We start from the raw sequence: 18653 nt of genomic DNA on the forward strand, positions 1-18653 counted from the left end.
AACTGTGGCGTAGCTAAGTAGAGGTGGTATTCCTTATCCAATAGGTAATATGGGGTAATAATTTACCTTCTTTTGGGGGATGTTGATGGGATTCATTTTTGTAAAGAGGAAACTGTAGTTATACCCTCTTTGAATGCATCTTACTTGTCTGTTCCCAGACGAGCCCCCACTTACATGATAGTCACAATTTGGCCAACACCAGGGATTGAACCGAACGCTTGGGTTAGAGAGCCAGGCCCTTTAGCTGTAACAGACTTGTACCCTCTTTGGCTCAGGCATCAAAGGGAGCATAGAACACACTGACTCCAGTGGGTTACACTGTGTAGATGCAAAATTATTTTCATCCCTCAGATTCTGCCTAGATGACTCTACTTCAGTTATTAACAAAGCAAAAAAGGAAGCAAGCAGCAAAGGGTGGTGGAAGGATAGGAATGGGATGAGCCTAGGGAAGGTGATTGAAGAATTGTGACACAGTGGAGATTTATCTGTGATCCAATAACAAAACAAAAGCTCTGGAGGGACTGGTAGAATTGTGTACACCCTGAAATTGTAAAACACAGCAATGCTTTCAAAGCAATGTGAGGCCGGGGTAGAAGAATAGAAATGAAGGGAGATGCTACCTCGGGGCAGACATATAAAGCTCTCTGTCATTCAGAGAATTAAGGAAAGGAAGTTGTGGAGGCTATGAGACTAAATTATTGTTGATGGACAGAGATTGGAGTCATTTTAGAAGCAATCTGAATGCTGTCGTCTGGAGTAAATGGTGCATTATTAGATAACCCAGTTGGGACACACAATGCGTTTCTTTTCTCCTCCTCTTTGTTCCTTTTTACGATTTTTTAATCCACGAGTTTTCCTGCTACCGTCCCAGATGCCTTCTGGAAATACTTGTCCCTGTTTCATCTGTCTTTGTTGTTGTTTGGCATGACTCCTGACTGTTCTGAAAGGTAAGATGTTTTATGGCCAGTGAGATCCAGTTAACTCTGAGAGTTGCTTCTAATGACCCTTAAGGATGAGCAGAATCCTTCTGGATAAAACCAAGGGCCAGCTTTTGAGCTGGATCTGAACTTGTTTAGGGGTTGAATATAGTTGGGGAAAACTTTCCAGTTTCTCGGAGAGGGTTTCGGTGTATTTCCTAATTTTGGTAGAAGCCACAAGCAGCAGTTCCACAACTTAGGCTATTTATGTGCTGTTTGCTATCTGGCCAAAACAAGGACATGCTAGAAATTGAGAAACCGAGTGAGTGTGCATGTTCCAGGCCAGAGAAGTTGGAGTAACTTTGCTTCAACTTTGGACAAGCATGGAAGCCTTTGGAGCCTTATCTGACCCAAATGGAACCTCTGAACCTTTGGAGGTATTTGCCCATCATAAATAACTGTAAAAGACTATGCTGCGACAACTCAGCACAGCTTGAGTTATGGTTTGCAAAGCCTGGCTGCACTCAGTGATTATACTACATCATTCACATGGCTAAATTTGCGAGGCCTTCGTATCCCTGTGCTGGGTGCAGTAAGAGAATCTAGATGGATAAGGTAGCTACTTCCTACAAAATATACATGTAACACTCCAGTGTGTTTAGACTGTGTGTGAGTGCGTGTTGATGTATTTTGTTCAGTTATTTTAAAATAAGGTCTAGTCACTTTTCCCCCTTTTACTAAACCAGGGGTAGGCAACCTATGGCACGCGTGCCGAAGGCGGCACGCGAGCTGATTTTCAGTGGCACTCACGCTGCCTGGGTCCTGGCCACCGGTCCGGGGGTTCTGCATTTTAATTTAATTTTAAATGAAGCTTCTTAAACATTTTAAAAACCTTATTTACTTTACATACAACAATAGTTTAGTTATATATTATAGACTTCTAGAAAGAGACCTTATAAAAACGTTCAAATGTATTACTGGCACACGAAACCTTAAATTAGAGTGAATAAATAAAGACTCGGCACATCACTTCTGAAAGGTTGCCGACCCCTGTACTAAACCATTGATTTCATTTCTTTCCCCCAAAAATATCAGAAACAAGAGTTCACCAGAGCTGGATAAATGGTGAAACCAAGGCTCAGAGAGGGGATTTGCCCAAGTCTGAGTGGGTCGCCTATTACAAGTCCTGTACACAAGGTTGCATTGCCTCCCAACAGAGTGTCACTTGAAACTAGTCCCAGGTTTGCTTGAAAAGTTTGCAAACCAAGGTGAAACATTTGAAGAACCTGATCTGAGTTTTGAGAGCCAGTGTGGTCCAGTAGATAGGACACTAGATTGGTGATCAAGAAACATGGATTTTAATGCTGGCTCTACCATTGACCTGCTACATAACCTTAAGCAAGTCACTTTACTTCCATGCTTCTGCTTCCTCTCTCACCCTTTGTCTGTCTTGCCTGTTAGAGTGTGAACTCTTCTGGGTGAGAGACCCCCTCTCCCTGTGTGTCTGCACAGCACCTAGGCGTTGGTGCTTTGGCAACATAAATAATAAATAAGGAACAGGGCAAGGCAAGCTTCTCATGCATTTGGGTTTCACTGTGAACATTTTGCACTCTCTTAACCTGCTGACACCTATTGGTAATTTACTTGCCCCAGTTACCCCAAAAGTAACAAACACGCACAAGAAAGAAGAAGTCAGTGCACAGGTTTTGAACGTTGTTGCGTGTTGTGAGTCGCTGCAGGCTTTGCATACCCTATTGTTGCTGCCCAAAACCACATATCTCTGCTGCACATTTCACAGGACAAAGGCACTGAGTTTCTTCTCTCCATTTTCTCTACAGGTGTATTGCTAGACATCCAGCAGCATTTTGGAGTTAAAGACAGTGGGGCTGGCTTGCTACAGACAGGTAAGAGCATGTTTCCCGGCTATTAGGTTTCTTTTTCCTTCCTTATGTGTTGTTTTGTAAGGTTTCTTGAGTGAAGGTCGTGCTACCCTTGCATGAACATATTTGCTTTGTTAAATCATAATTGGCTTTCAAATTGTTCCTAACTCTGACTGGCTGTGTTTGGCTTACGGCTAGCAGTGGCTTCGTTTGCAGCATCCAAATTTTCACTGGCATTGGGCAGGGCTGGCGAAGCCCGCTGCAGCGTCCGCTTACCAGCGCATACAGTAGGGATGGCGTGGTACAATAGGGAGAGCGAGTGAATGACACTGTTCAGGTAGCTTGTGGGAATTGAATTAAGGCAAAGAAGTACCAAGCCACAGTAAGAGAGACCGCCACCTTGACTTGTATTAGGGAGAGTACATTATAGGTCAGCAATGGGGCCCAATTACTCAAACTTCTGCTGAAAGGGAGTGGGCAGGTGGTATTCATCACCTACGGCGCGGTGCACAGAACATGCTGATCGTGTGGTCTCATAATCATGTGTAGCACAAGCTAGCATGATGATATGAAACCATTAACTTTATTGACATAAATATGGCACTGAGAACTGCAGAAAGGGTTAACAGCCATTGTATCCACTTAGCTCAGCATCCTGTTGGGTTGGTTGATGAAAACAGACACATTTGACTTTCAGCCACTAACATCAGGCACTTTTGTCCTTGTGTTGAAGTGAGAAGGATTGTTAAAATCTAAGTGCACTTCCTTTTTGTGTTGCAAACTACTACAGATGGATTTGGTCAACCACAGAATAAACCTGTACATTTTGACCTCTGGGTGTGGTGTAGTCTTGACTGACACCTCGGCCAAGTGGCTGAATTTGGTGACTTTGAAGGGCAGCCCCAGGTGGACGGTCATAACAAAGTGTTGGATTTTGTTGGGGAGGAGTTGACACAGTCACAGAGCAAATGCGATATTAGGGAGAAAAAGAGCTGGTTTGGGAAGCTGATGGCAGAGTTGTTTGCTGGAGTCCTGAAAGGATGGTGCTACTGCTATTGCACGTGGGTGTTTCTGTTTGATAGCCCTGTTCAGGAGTGTACACGTAGCGTAGGAATAGAGTGCGTCTCCCAGAAAGGAGTGGATGGAATCCTAGGCCTGCTCTTCGATTGTAAGCTCTGAGGGGCAGGGACTCTTTTATTATTCTGAGTTTGTACAGCTCCTAGCCCGATGGGGTCCCGGTCTATGACTGGGGCTCCTGGGTACTATTGCTATATAAATAATAATAACCTACAGTAGGGCTTTTCTAAAACTTTTCCACCTCTGGTGTAGCTCCAATGGCAGTGGTGGGAATGTCAGTCTAGTAGCAAACTAGCAAATTGCAGAGAGGTCTGCAGGCTAGCACTAAATGGCTCCATTTTGAGAGAGATCCTTGCAACGCACTAAGAGTTAGTGGTGCTTGGCACCGTGCAGGAATGGCCCAAAGTTTGCATTCTAAGAATGAGTTGCTCTAGCACCATGGGTACAAGAGCAAATTATCTGCCAGCCCTGGCTTGTTAATACTCCACCAGCCGCTCGCCTCTTGGAACGGCCGAGTTCAGCTAAACCGATATGCGTGACACATGTCAGGAACAGAAGGCCTGAACTTTACAAATGTTGCTAATTAGAAGTGGTATCAATCAGTTACGCCCAAAGCGGCACTGGGTATCTGTTAGGCCCTCCTCTACAGCAGTTATTTTTATTTATTTATTCTGCTCCGAGGAAGAGATCCTCAGCTCACCATTAGACACCGAGCACCTCCAATAAAACATTCTGGCAGAAAATGGCACCCTCCAAAGTAAATATTTAATCTTCACTTCTCTCCCTGGATGAGAAGCTTTTACAGATTATTTACAAGTAGCAAGTGTAGGAAGAGCTGGGCTCGTAGAGGCATCTCATATATTAATTGTGAGAAGTAGTAGTAGTATTGATTTCTGTAGCAAACCAGGCAGGCTGTCAGAAAACATACCATTTAGATGTCACAGCCTTTTCCCAGATTGTGAGATTACTGGTGGGAATGCAGCAGTCTCTGTCAGCAACCAAATGTTGCTTTGGCAAAGAAATATCTTCTCGTTCTTTGCTGCTCTGAAAGTTGTTCCCATCTGATGAGTGACCAGTGTCCTACCTGTGACAAATTGGTGGTTTCGGTCCGATTCTCGATGTCTATGCACCTCTGTAGCACCTCCACTCCAAGGATATAAAAACACAGCGAGGGCCTGATCCTGCTATTCTGACTTAGGTTGAGTAGTGACTTACCCTGTGAGTATTTGCACAGGGTTAATAGGACTGTTCACAGAGTAAGTGGCTGTTCATGTAAGTAAGGTTGGGCCCTCAAGCGTTAAGCTAATTTTTATTGTCTGCATCTTACAAATGGGGAAAATTGAAGCACAGCGTTAGTGACTTGACCAAGGTTGCACAGGAAGCCTGTAGCAGAGGCAGGAATAGAGCTTGCGTCTCCTAGTCCTCTTCCTTAAACTCATTACTTCATCCGTCCTCTTCCAAAGAGCGAAAAGGCCTTAGAGACAGAAATAGCCTCTGATCCCCCAGAGGTGGTCCCTCCAGTCATCGCTGGGGGTGATGTGGGGGGAGAGGCTGCTCATCCTTTTCCTGCCCTATGGATAAAAGCAGGATTTCAGTTTTCATGGTTGTTAATCCTGCATTTTAATGAGCAGCAAATTAATTTAAAACCTCCTTAACGTGGAGGAATAAAAATAATATGACATCCTTTGTTGGTTCTTATCGCTCATCAAATAATCAAGCTAATTTCTCTTTTTTTTTTAAAAAAAGACCTCTTAGCTGATCCGACCAAATGCCATAGACAGTTCTTTTGGGCCCGATGGTATTGCAAACCCAAACAGAGGAGGAAGAAAATAAATCCTCCAAAGGCAAGCCATATGCTCCTGAATTCATACACTCATCCGCACACGCACGAGCTGTCTCTCAAATCACTATGTCTAAACACATCAGAAATGACTTGCACTCATTCTCAGTCTCTGTGCCCAAATATTTCTGGATAACACAGGTGCCTGGTATCCTGGCAGGGAAGAGAGGAAACCTGAGTTGTGTTTTATTTTTTGTGCTAATTAGGACTTCATGTGCATACCAGATCTGTAACGTAAGCTGCTCTGAGGAGCACGGTAACGCCTCATGTGGCAAACTCCCCTGAATTCTAATGCCTCAGCCGTCAAAATGTAGTAATCTCTGTTAACGAGGATTCTGCGACAGCGAAGGGCACGCTGACAGATGGATCACGATTGCTGCTTGCTCGGTATTTTTGAGTGATAGGCATGTAACCATGTCGACCCCAGAACTTCAATTATCTCTTTATGATGCTTAAATTGAGAGTTGAGCCTTTTTCTTTTTAAAGTGCTACATGCACTTGCTGTTATGTAAATAATATTCATTTGTGCTGAATTATCCTTGAGGCTTGTGCATGAGTGTTGCTCTGTGTGGGTTTTTTATCTTGAGGTTCCTTTCATTTCCTGCCCGTAGCCTTTGCTGTGCAGAGAGTGGATAAGGCTGGCTGGTATTTAGATGTGTTATAGAATTCTCTTGGCTAGTTGGGCAGCTGGGATCAGTCAATCTGATTGTTATAAGCCGTGCCGTGCAAAAGGTGATTCCATAGTGCAGAGGTGTGAAGGAGGTGGGACTGGAACAGTGCTTGGGGCAGAGAGAGGCTCCTGGAGCTGAACGCTTTATAAACCTCAGAAAGTGGGGGAGAGAGGGGAATCAGGTTTATAAAACTAGGTCAAATTGTGTTTTTCTTTTGGTTTAGAAAACCCCCTGAATCATGTTTTCAAAACTCAAATTTCTAGGGGTATGTCTACACTGCAATTAGACACCTGTGACTGGCCCGTGCCAACTGATACAGGCTCGCGGGACTCAGGCTAAGGGGCTGTTTAATTGCAGTGTAGACTTCTGGGCTTGGGCTGGAGCCCGTCCTGTAGGATCCTGCGAGGTGGGAGAGTTGCTGACCCTGGAAGTCTACATTGCATTTAAACAGCCCTAGCCTAAGGCTGTGACTACACTACAGAGCTTACAGTGGCACAGCTGTGGTGCTGTTACTGCAGACGCTGTACACCCATGGGGGAGAGCTCTCCTGTCGACTTAATTACTCCAGCCCCCGCAAGTGGCGGTAGCTACTGCAGCAGGAGAGCTTCTCCCACCAACATAGCTCTGACCTGCTTAGGTCAGTGTAACGTACATCGTTCAGGTGGTGGCTTATTCGCACCCCTGAGCGACATAACTTATACTGACGTAAGCGGTCGTGTGTGCGTAGCCTCAGCCCCACAAGCTCGAGTCAGCTGGCCTTGGCCAACGGCAGGTTTTATATTGCAGTGTAGACACACTCGAAAATTAAAACCTGTGCTCTGGCTTGGGGATGAAGGTACCCGATACTTACACGCCAACCTATATGAATGGGTGCCCTGTTGTACTGATGATGAAAATGTTTTTCTCTCCTTGCTTCGGTATCACCCTTGTTTTTTCACACTGCCTACTTTCCTTTCCTCCCAACAGTGGATTTATTTTCTCTTTGCCCTTTTCCCCTGTCTCTCTTAAGTGGAACACAGAGCTGATGATGCTAGTACCTGTCTCTTACTCACTGCTTCCAATGCAGAGCTCAAACTGCTTTACAAAAAAGGGCTAATGATGTTTGCCCATTTTAAAGATGGCAAACATGAGGCACTCGGGAGGGAGGGAGGGAATTGTCCACGGAAACACAGTAGGCTGGGGCAGAGCCAGGAATAGCTCCCAGGGCCAACTTTTGAACCTATAACGTTTGAACGGATTCAAAATTTGACCAAGTGAGATTCCTTAATGAGCACCATTCTCTTCCAACACTAAACAGTCCAAGCTCTGAGCACGACAGAGGGAAGGCACGTAAAGCCACCTGGCAGATGGGCACAGTGTATGCCAGTATTGCAGTCAGACTACCAGCTGGCAAAGGACTGTGGGGATGGTTGAAAAGCAATAACAGTGGCTATCGTAAGGAAGGCTTTGGTGATATCAGAAGAGGAAGTCCTGCTATCCTGAAGCCAGACCGATGGGGTCAGGAACAAGAGGAGGAAGGGAAGGGAGTAGCCTGAAAGGACTCACAACAGGAAACCATGCTTTGCTGTCCTGTGTAGAGAGAAAATAGAGTACCACCCTTGAATCCGGTTCAGTAGATAGCTTTCCAGGGAGTCTTTGTGATGTCAGGTTTGACCTGAGCTCACATTCCCCTAGGGCTCATTTCCTATTAGACCCTCCATGTGGAAGTGGTTTAGCAAAGTGTCTGCAAATCTGCATTCCCCCCACCTCCTGAGAGTTGACTCAGCAGATCCATGCGGGAAAACATGGGCAGCGTTTTTATAGGATCCAAGGCTGCAAATGTAGCCACTCAGGGCTTGTCTACACTGGCACTTTACAGCACTGCAACTTTCTCGCTCAGGGGTGTGAAAAAACACCCCCCTGAGCGCTGCAAGTTTCAGTGCTGTAAAGCATCAGTGTAGACAGTGCACCAGCGCTCAGCGCTGGTAGCTATTCCCCTCGTGGTGGTGGGTTTTTTTTAAGAGCGCTGGGAGTGAAGACGTGCCCTGAGGTTTCTTATACTCCTACCAGCAAAGTGAGCATGGGACTCGGGCCTGGGGCATCTGTGGGAAGGACTGGTCAAAAATTGGACTTGCAAAGTGGAACAGATTGTTTAGCATAAGCAATTAGCACATATTTTAAGAGATCATTCAAGGTAGAATGGCTCATTAACACCTCTGCAGTCATAGGACAAAAAGAGGGGGTTAATGGCATAGGATGGCTTATTACAACAATCTGCAACTCACTAATCCCCTCTCTGTGCTTCGAAAACTTGTCTCTCTCACCGACAGAAGTTGGTCCAATAAAAGATACTACCTAATTCGCAGGGGCGGCTCCAGGCACCAGCGCAGCAAGCATGTGCTTGGGGCGGCAAGCCGCGGGGGGCGGTCTGCCGGTCGCTGTGAGGGCGGCAGTCAGGCGACCTTTGGCGGCGTGCCTGCGGGAGGTCTGCCGGTCCCGCGTTTCGGCGGCAATTCAGTGGCGGGTACTGTTATTGCAGATGCTCTACACTGATGGGGGAGATCACCTGCAGAAACGCTGCCAAATCCGCATGACCGCGGACCGCCCGCAGGCATGCCGCCGAAGGCCGCCTGACTGCCATGCTTGGGGCGGCAAAAAACATAGAGCCGCCCCTGCTCACTCGCCTTTGTCTCTCTAATATCCTGGGACTGACACAGCTACAACTACACTTCAGACTGCCTCTCTAGGCAGTTCTTTACAGCTCAGGGTTGGGGCAGATTGGGGAGGTCTGATGCATAAGCTGATTATCACCAGCATGTTTTTCACAAATTCTTGTGGTCCTTTTTATTTTTGAAGAGGTGAATCTGACTAGTATTTCTGTACTAGCTGCTTGCAAAAATAAATAGCTCAATTAAAATCCCTTTTTAAATAAAAAAAACATGTTCACGTTTTGTTTAGAATCATTAAAAATGTTCCCATTTTACAAAATAAAATTGTAATGCTTTGGACATTTGCTCAAAAATAGGACAATGTTTAGTAAAAACAGGCTAGTTTTGGCTTGTTTATGTTTCCAAATTACCCCCCCACCACTACCCCAAGTTAAAATCAGCCTGAATCTAAAACATGCACAATGTACATTTGTTCATATTTGCAGAAGATTTTACAAAACCCTAAATGTCTGGGTTGCAAAATGACAGCAATACAGGCAACTCTTTCCTTTCTGAGCTATTCATGCACCGTATTTACGCTGCGCTCTAGATGTCTGCTGTGGCAGTTGCTTGCATCCTGCTTATTGAGGGAGAGACATTTGCTCTTGCCTAAAGCAACTAAACAACTGAAATATTCCATTTCCCGCTATAAAAGACTTGGATGAAATCCCAGCATTTGAGGGAGGTATTTGAGGAGAGACGGGCAGGGTATTTTAAAGTGGATGTAAAAACCATTAGGGCTTCTGGTGGAATGGTAACTTCTCTAATTTCTGTGGGGTGGGTCTCTCTTCTTAAATAATGTAATCAATAAATGAAGTGAATATAGCACTGGTGCACGGTCCTGGATTCACAGCCCTGGGGAAGGAGGTCCTAGATTTACTCACAGAACCAGAGCAGCAGGGGCAGTGGCAGTGGAAGCTTCCCCTCACAATATGTAGCCAGTGTGCCTGGCCCTGCGCTATAGAGAGATCAACACTAAGGCCATGTCTACACTAGCGAACTTCCAGCGGCACAGCTATACTGATGCAGCTGTATAGCTGCTCTATGCCGACAGAGCGAGCTCTCCTCTTGACATAAAACCACTTAACAAGTGGCGGTAGCTCGTTTTTTCACACACCCCTGAGCAGCGTAAATTTTGTCGATATAGGGTGTAGTATAGACATGTCCTAAGGATGCGGCTTCTCTAGGAAAAAAAGATAAGTTCTTACCTTGTGTTAGATACCGCTCATTAGCAACACAGGGTAAAGCCCTAGTGTAGACAAGGCACTTGGTAGTTTTCGCACTTTAGCAAGTCAAGGTTAAGACTATGCAAGAGCCTAGTGTTCACCTCAACTTGCTAACTTGTGTGAAAACTACAAATCGCCTTGTCTTCATTAATTTACCTTGTATTACTAACACGTGGTAACTAACGCAAGGTAAGAACACACCTTTTCTCCTTGTGAAGACAAAGCTTATGAGTGAGAAGGCTATTCACTTTGCATTCCATCCAAGCAAAGGGCTCTCTGGCCAGCCCGCCAATTATAATGGTGGTTTTGGTAGTATTAGACGTTGGCCCACTAAGGACTAGACTAGAACTCTAAATAATTTTCCTGTAACTCACTGAGCCGCCTTCAGGCTCCAGTTCAGGAAAGCGCTTAAACACATATTTGTGTCCCACTGACTTTGGTGGGATTTAAGCACATATTTTAAATTAAGCATGTGCTTAAATGCATTCCTAAATCAAGGCTTCAGATTGTAACGACTTCTTAGTTAACATCTGGGCTAAATTCGAACCAGTGATCTGTACAATGACTATTTGGCATGGGTGCAGAGCTGAAAAAACAAAACAAAAAAAACAAAAAAAAACTTGTTTCAGGTCAGCCCTAAATGGAAGTGTTTCAAAGTTTCTGGTGAAGAGAAATGTCAAGAAACCTTTCATTCCAGGTTGACCTGAAAACGTAACATTTCAATTTCAAAGTTTTACATTTTTTTAAGTGTTGGTGAGGTTTTTTTAATAAAATTGAGTGAAATTCTGAAATGAAATGTCTTTCTTGAATGAAAAATTGGAGCATTTCATTTTGGTAATGCTAAAACCAACCATTTTGATATTTCCAAAAAAAATTCCCCTTTTTTTCCTTATCCAGGCCTTTATATGAATTAATCCTGAGAAGAATACAGTTGTTGTTTTTAATGCATTTCATTTACATACTGTGTGTCACCCCAGGGAATCCCAAAGCACTTTTTTTTTAGATTCTTATCTTTTGCATCCCCCTCCAAAAAAACAAACAAACAAAAGAAAAAAAAACAACCAACAAAAAACATCAGGGTTTTTCTGTCCTAATTTTTTTCCGCAATAATTCTCTCATTTTCTCAAAGCACAAACCTGCAGTTTTGCAGAGCTCTCTGCAGGGTAACATATACAGGGTGATGTGAAAAAACTAAGCAACCATACTCATTTAGGCTCAAATCTTGTGACAGGCAGTCAGGTTTGATCAGTGATTTCCAGACAAATCCAGTGTGGTTAGGTGGAGGCGCGGGTGATAGAGGTGGGTGTTTGATCCAATAGGTGTCATTCTTTCCTCTGATTCGGTATGGATAGAGCAACCCAGCATATTGTCAAGAGCTCTGTGATGCTGAAGGTGTTGTCTTTCTGTGAGACAGCTAGCAGTCACTGATAATACCCTGACATTTATTTTGCAGTCACAGGGATGTCCTGGCCATATTCCAAGTGAGTGACAGTTTTGCCTATCTAAAATTCCCCATTTGGTTCCAGTCTGATATGATGTTCTTTGGCTCTACTATTGTGTATTGTTGCTGTGTGCTGGTGATGTGTTCTACATCAGAAGTGGCTGCATTTCAGTTTGAGAGTCTTTGCACACACAGGTACATACATGCATGTAGATTTTGTACAACCATTACAATTCAAGGACAAAGATATTTGGAGACAATGAATTCAGTGCTTTTGCCAGAGCAGTGTGTTTAAAAGTGAACGACCCTCTGCTCAGCCTTAGCAGTGTTATTAATCTGTAGAACTGGTTTCCAACTTGAGCAATAACATTGAATTGCATAAGAGGTGCATTGCTGGAGCCATTCAGGAAGGATTTCCCCCCCACACACACACCTTTACTCACATTTACCCCACCCCTTCTCGATTTCTGTAGCACGTAATCGGGAGTGCTTTGTCCTTGCTACAAGAGGAGTCTGAACAAAACTGCACTGATTTGGAGTCATGTACGTAAGTGAAGTGTGCGTGTGTGTGTGTGTGAGATCTATCCCTGAGTAACTGCTTAGGTGAGACCAGTAGTAAAATATGCTGCAGCTGAAGTGAAGAGAGCCACCTTATTTTCAGTGTAATTAGAGAGCAGTCACCGTTCAACCCCAGAGGAAATGAGCTCTGTGTTGCTTGCTTGCCTTCGTTAGAGTTATTGTGGCTGGGTTTGTAATTACTCATGTGTAGTGATTGGATGCAGGAAACGAGCTACAAAGATGGAAAGGGTTATTATAACGAACTAATACTCCACAAGAACCTGTGGCTGTGCTGGTCGGTCAATTGGTTTAACTGCAGTTTAGCAATACCTCACAAGCCGCATGAGACGGTTCACACTCAGATAGAATCAGCATTCTGGGTTTTAATACCCAGCATCTACATTTATGGTTAGAATCACGAGTAGTGGGCCATGTCGTGGACAGAGCACTGGGTTAGGACTCAGGAGGACCTGGGTTTTATTCTCAGCTTAGCCACTGGCCAGCTGGATGACCTTAGGTAAGTCCCTTCCCCACTCTGTGCCTCAGTTTCCCCATTTGTAAAATGGGGATAATGATACCTCCTTTGTAAAGTGCTTTGAGATCTGTGGATGAAAGGTGGTATGATTATAATATGTCTAATGTCCCCCTCCTTTATAGTATCATCATTATGTAGCCTGACTGCATCTGGCTGCGAAATGTTCTTTGTTCTACTGAAAATCTTCAATGAAAGTTTTTGTTTTGGCTGAAAATTTTCTTAAGTTTTCAGGTTTTCGAGGGAACAAAAACATTTTTGTTGTCGGGAATTGAAAAATTTCAGATGGAAACTGAATGCAGAAGGGGAGAGAGTTGCAGAATTGTTTCTGTTTTTAGTTGCCAAAAAGCAGGAAAATGTTTTGGTTTCCATTTGAAATGTTTCCATTTTTGGCAGATGAAAGCAAAAAAAGTTTGATTTGGTTATGAAAACTTGAAACATTTAGTCAGAAATGGATACTTTGCGTGGAAATGTCAGGGTTTTTTTTGGGGGGGAGCCATTTTTCATTAAAAAAAAATAAAGTGCTTTGAATGAAAATTTTCAGCCTGCTCTTATCACTTCTTTCCTCCCATCTTTTCTCTCTTTACCTTTTCATGCAACACTTATTTCCTTGCACAGCCAGCATTTACTTTACATACCTTTTCATCTCTTCCTTCTCATTCCATGTCTCAGTTGAGGGTTACTTTGAGCTGTGGTGGCAGCTCGCATTTGTTCTCTTGCAGTCTAACAATGTTTCACTGATAGCACTAATAGTCATCTGATCATCCTGCAAAGACTTGCTGGAGACAAATCAGAAGTTGTATTAATAATTCTCCATCAATCTGTGCCGAGATAAAAGATGCAGTTTAAATGGGTGGCTATAATGAAATACTGCTAGAAAAGGGTAGGTTTGGAGTTACGTTAAGCAGACAGCATGGTTAGGGTAATGTACTGGGATCAGAAGAAAAGGGCTCTGTTCCCAGCTCATCCACTGCCCTGCTGGGTTACCCTGGGCAGGGCACTTCCCCTCTCTGGCTCCCTCCCCACCCCCAACCCTTTGTCTATTTCGATAGTCGGTTCTTTGAGACGGGCAGTATCTGGCTGTGTGTACAGTGCCTAGCACTCTGGGGCTCCAATCTCAATCAGGGTCTCTAAGTGTAATAACAGATGACGAGTTGTATTTGGTAAGTGATCTCTGAGGGTATGTCTACACCGCAAAGAAAAACCCATGGTGCAGAGTCTTTGAGCCAGGGTCAATTGACTCGGTCTGTGGGGCTAAAAATAGCAATGTAGACATTCCTGCTCCCGCTGGAACCTGGGCTGTGAAACCCAGCGAGCGGGGAGGGTCTTGGAGCCCAGGCTCCAGCGAAGCAGGGAGTCTACAGTGCTATTGTTACCCCACGAGCCAGAGTCAATTAACCCAGGTTCTGAGGCTCGGCACCATGGGCTTTTCTTTGCAGTATAGATGTGCCCTGCGCCCATCCAGAAATCCTTACTTGGACAGCAAAAGTCCCATTAAAGTTGACTTCACTAGGAGTGGTATCTGAGTGCAGACTGCAGAATTGGGTCCCCATTTAATTATTTTGATTTTCCTTGTTTCTGGATGCATGTGTGTAATGTGCTCAAAGAAAGTTCTTGCTTTTCTCCCTTCCCACATCCCAATTCCCACTTCTTCCCCAGCTTCCCTCCACTGTGACGTGGATGGTCCAGTTTTATCACAGCTATTGATGGATTTAGCTAGGACCTTCATGCCTTTTTACTCAGCAGATTTATTGGCCCTGCATGGTGATATGAACAGTACTAAACCCCTCTGTAGCATCAGATGTCATTGACTCAGCCCAATAAAGAAAGATGGGCACTATCTGTTTGACATGGGCATTGTCACAGTAAGTGCTTGTCTGAGGAAGATGGGAAAGTTAGAGGGCAGCCTTGCGAAACAAAATGAACAAAAAAAGTAATTTCCTCTGTTAAGTTTCTGAACGACATGTGATGCATTAGAGAAATCTAAGTCTGATTGAGCTGAGCTCTGTTAATTCAAGTATTTAGGGCCTAGCTTTTAAAAACTGTTCCAATTTTACAGGTGTAGTTTACAGCATTTAGACATTTAACTCACTGATTATGCCTCCAAAGCAAGTCATTAGATGCTAAATGGAATAAATTGCACCTGTAGAATTGCTCCTTGGGTAAATTGCAGGCTCAAAATTGGTGGCTGAGTTGAAGACCCTTTAAAAATCAGGCCCTTAAAATAGATTTTAGTTGGGTGGGGGTGAAGGAAAGAGTGATGATGATGAGGGGCCATATACATACTTGGATAAAAACAGAGCCACCTCATTGACTGATCACTCTTCCAGGTAAAATTGCACAGCAGATCTGCTTAGATGGTTTTGCATTTCATTTTGAAAGGATTTTTTTTTTTTTTTTAGACACCTTCTCCCACTAATGTGCTGTCATTAGTGACATCTCCCTGGTGGGTGTTCTCAGAAGCAATGTGGGAGAGTTTAACATCCATGTGTTGCTGTATTGCTATTGTTGTGATTTTTAAGAATCAAAATAAGGGGACCAGCCATACAGTTTCTTTTGGCTTAGTCATGTGGGGGCCAGGCAGAGGAAATGTGAAAGGAAGCCGTGGCCTGTGGGGCTATTCTCTGCCTTCATCATAAGGTGAACACACACCCTCTGATATAAGGTTACTGCCCTGTGACTGTTGGTTTCGTTAATCACTGTCACTGAGCTGTCAAAATGCTAGACCCAGTGTGAAGTGGAGTAGCCCTGCTGGCTGAAGTGTGTCATGGGGTGTGAGAGAGATTGCAGAAAGCTAAGTGCTGGACCCTGCCCTCTGCTGAGCCGCGTTTCTAATACATGAGAGAGTACAGGGAGCCTCTTTTCTTTCCTCCATTCCTGTTAGCTCCAAGACTCCAGCTGTGACCTTGAGCACCTTGGGGATTTCAGCCACTGGTGCAGTTGCTTGCAGCATGCAAACCCCTAGAGTGCAGACTTGCTACAAGCTGAAGTTAGCAGCAGTGCTTGGAACTGGATTGAGCGGCAATGATGCAAATCTCATTTTTGCCTTTCTGCCCTTGCGATTTGACCTGGCCACTGCTGCTGGAATGGGGCAGCTCCCCAGTGCAGGTGACCCTTAGTGCTATGTAGGCAGACCCACTTCTGTGCCAGCAGACACTCCCCCAAGAAGTGAGACTTGCTGGCGATGGGTTATTGCCGGCTTCCCAGCTGGCTAACACACACACTGCATTTTGCAGTGCATCTAACGGGATGTGATACTGCTTCTTTCTCAAGGCTCAGCAGTGTGTGGTCCACTATACGCCCACTGCATGAAGTTCTGCCTTGCCAACAAGAATTGCAGAGCAGAGAAAACCCTCACCAGTGTTCCACTATTTCCTCTTAGAGAGCATCCTGACCAGAGAAGGATGTGGCCCAAAATTTCTTGTGCATTCTTATATAACCATGGTCACCAGGAATGCTTCAGTGATGGGTAGACCTCAGAAAGTTCAGTTTGGTTTGGATGCTGATCTGAACCGCTAGAGTCTGCGGATTGGACTGGAAATCACATGTGAGCAGCCTCTGGCTGTGTCTTGGCACTGCCAGTTCTGGTTCTGGCAGGGATGGGAAGTGAATGCTTCTGAAAAGCATAACAGTTCTAAGTTAAAAATGGGCCAGTGGGCAGGGAGAAGTGGGGAGAGTGTATATTATCTGCCCCAGATGGGTTTGTCCACCCCAGGCTTGAGTTCACAATCTGTGAGAATGCTGGGGTAAGGGGCTGTGAAGTTGTGTGGCGCTACTAATGCGGTTCCTTTGATTGGGTTAAAGTGCTGCAGGCAGATGGAGACTTTGCTGCTTTGGAACCATGTATTGTGTGAGTTGTTTCAATACATCTATTCCCTTGTATATGCGATTTGAAGTGTGGTTAAACTGGTGCTTCTCTAATGGGAAATCCTATTCAGCCAACTGATGGAAACAGTAAAAATGTCATTCAGGGCCGCTGAATTTAAACTGCTTGTTGAAGATGTCCACATACAGATTTGGGCTCCTCTGTTTTTCCAGGCCCAAAACCTCAGAGCGGCCCATGCACGTTGGGCCTAACTCTCCACTGTAGGGGTAGCTCCTTAACTTTCCAATCTTGATGTGCAAATATCATTTGCATTCAGAATCCATTGTTTGCGAGGGGTGCTCGAGTTTGGACACACAAAGCTAAACACAGAGTTAAAGCTGCTTTGAAAACTTGGCTTTGCAACGCATCCCAGGGACAGTGAGACTAACTCCACTGATGTGCACATAGAACCAGTATGTGCTTAGGTGTCCCGCATTCACAGAGGATGAGTCTGATACAGCCCCTGCTACAGAATCTGGTTCTTTAGCTCAAGCTGTGGACTCAGGATTTTATCTCTAGAGGTCCACAGTTCAGGCCTTGGTGTCAGCCAACATGACAATCATCACATGTGCGAAGTGCTATGAAATCCTTGGATGGGGAGGGTGCTGCAGAAGGGCAAAGTCATGATATTGTGTAAAACTTCCTGTGTGGGGGAAGAGCTGACTTTGGGATAGAAGGACTCAAAGAGCAGAGAGAGAGAGAGAGAGAGAGAGAACAGGTTTCCCTGGGAAACGTATTGGCCAAATCTGCCCTCGCTCCTGCTGAGGATTTTATATGATGCTGGAGGTGATAATGCAGAATGTTACACAACGAAACGCTGAATTCACACTAAAAGCTCCCCAGTGAGATATTCTTATGAGCTCGCTAATGTACTACGCTTACAATGGCTTGGATAATACAATACATCTGGTACGTGCGTGCTGAGAAAACACTCATGTCGCATGTTGAAGACACTTCTGTTTTTCTGGTTTGTTTTTATTTCACAATGGCATCTAGTGAATTTTGTGTGGGTGAAAAGTGCTGGATTGACAGCCCAAAAGACTACAGGAAAGATGTAGTGCTGGCAAGGGCAGGACAAGTTCCCTGCACGAATTCAGTATGCATTGGTCCATTCAGTCCTTGGCCTCTGCAGAGACTGCCAACGAGGATTCTCTCTTGGGTGGGATCTTAGGATGCCTGCAAACACCTGTCCCCTAAGGCATGGAAAGGACTGGGCTGCGTGCACAAACTAATTTCAAATGAGCTACTAAGCACCCATCAGATGGCATTACTTGTATCCACTGCATACTGAGGCCCGATTGAAACAATCTGGTGATGGGCTCCTTAATCAAATAACAATCCTTGGAGCCATCCGGTACCTTTTAAAAAAAAAAAAAAGGGGGGGGGGGAATAAGTTAACATTAATGTCACCAATGATGCACAAGTACATGTTGCATTTGCAAACCTTACACTATACAGTAGTTTACACTCTCCCTTTTTTTTATTTTGGTAGCACTAATTCTGTAAATAGAGCATAACAGTCAGAATAGATCTCCTAAATATGGGGGACACTTATCACGAGAATAATAGCCCTCTATGGCAAGTGGAATTGCTGGTAGCCTTGATATTGTCTAGGGGCCGTGATGTGTGTCTAGAGATGCTCCTGAATTGCAAAGTTCAGCTCAAGCTCTGTAGCTGAATTTCCCAAGAACTGAGGTTTGGGGGTGTTTCCAGGTCACACAGTGATGCCACTTGGCTGTTAACATGATGGTCCCCTTATAAATCGATAGTGATCCATCCCAGGCCCCTCTCTAATTGGGATTCTTTGGTTTTAGTTCAAATTAATCTGAACCCAGAGATGTGTCACAGTTTAACAAGTCACCTGAATGAATTTGCCTCTTTGAAAAGGGCAACCAGCCAATGTGAACAGATTGCTTTATAACTGCATGAGGCAATGCAGTTCCTAACTGCTGCCAGGAA

At 44.6% G+C, this 18653-nt stretch overlaps 1 protein-coding gene across 1 annotated transcript in view; it reads left to right on the top strand.

Moving 5' to 3' along the window:
• SPNS2 (sphingolipid transporter 2) overlaps window positions 1-18653 on the top strand; it is a 154291-nt gene that overhangs the window by 43607 nt on the left and 92031 nt on the right. The window contains exon 2 of the mRNA XM_024207664.3: window positions 2756-2821. Coding sequence (XP_024063432.2) covers window positions 2756-2821 — 66 coding nt within the window. The remainder of the gene's footprint in view (window positions 1-2755; window positions 2822-18653) is intronic.

The sequence above is a fragment of the Terrapene carolina genome, unplaced genomic scaffold (genome assembly GCF_002925995.2).
Source record: "Terrapene carolina triunguis isolate 2854851 unplaced genomic scaffold, T_m_triunguis-2.0 Scaffold231, whole genome shotgun sequence".
NCBI classification, from domain to species: Eukaryota; Metazoa; Chordata; order Testudines; family Emydidae; genus Terrapene; species Terrapene triunguis.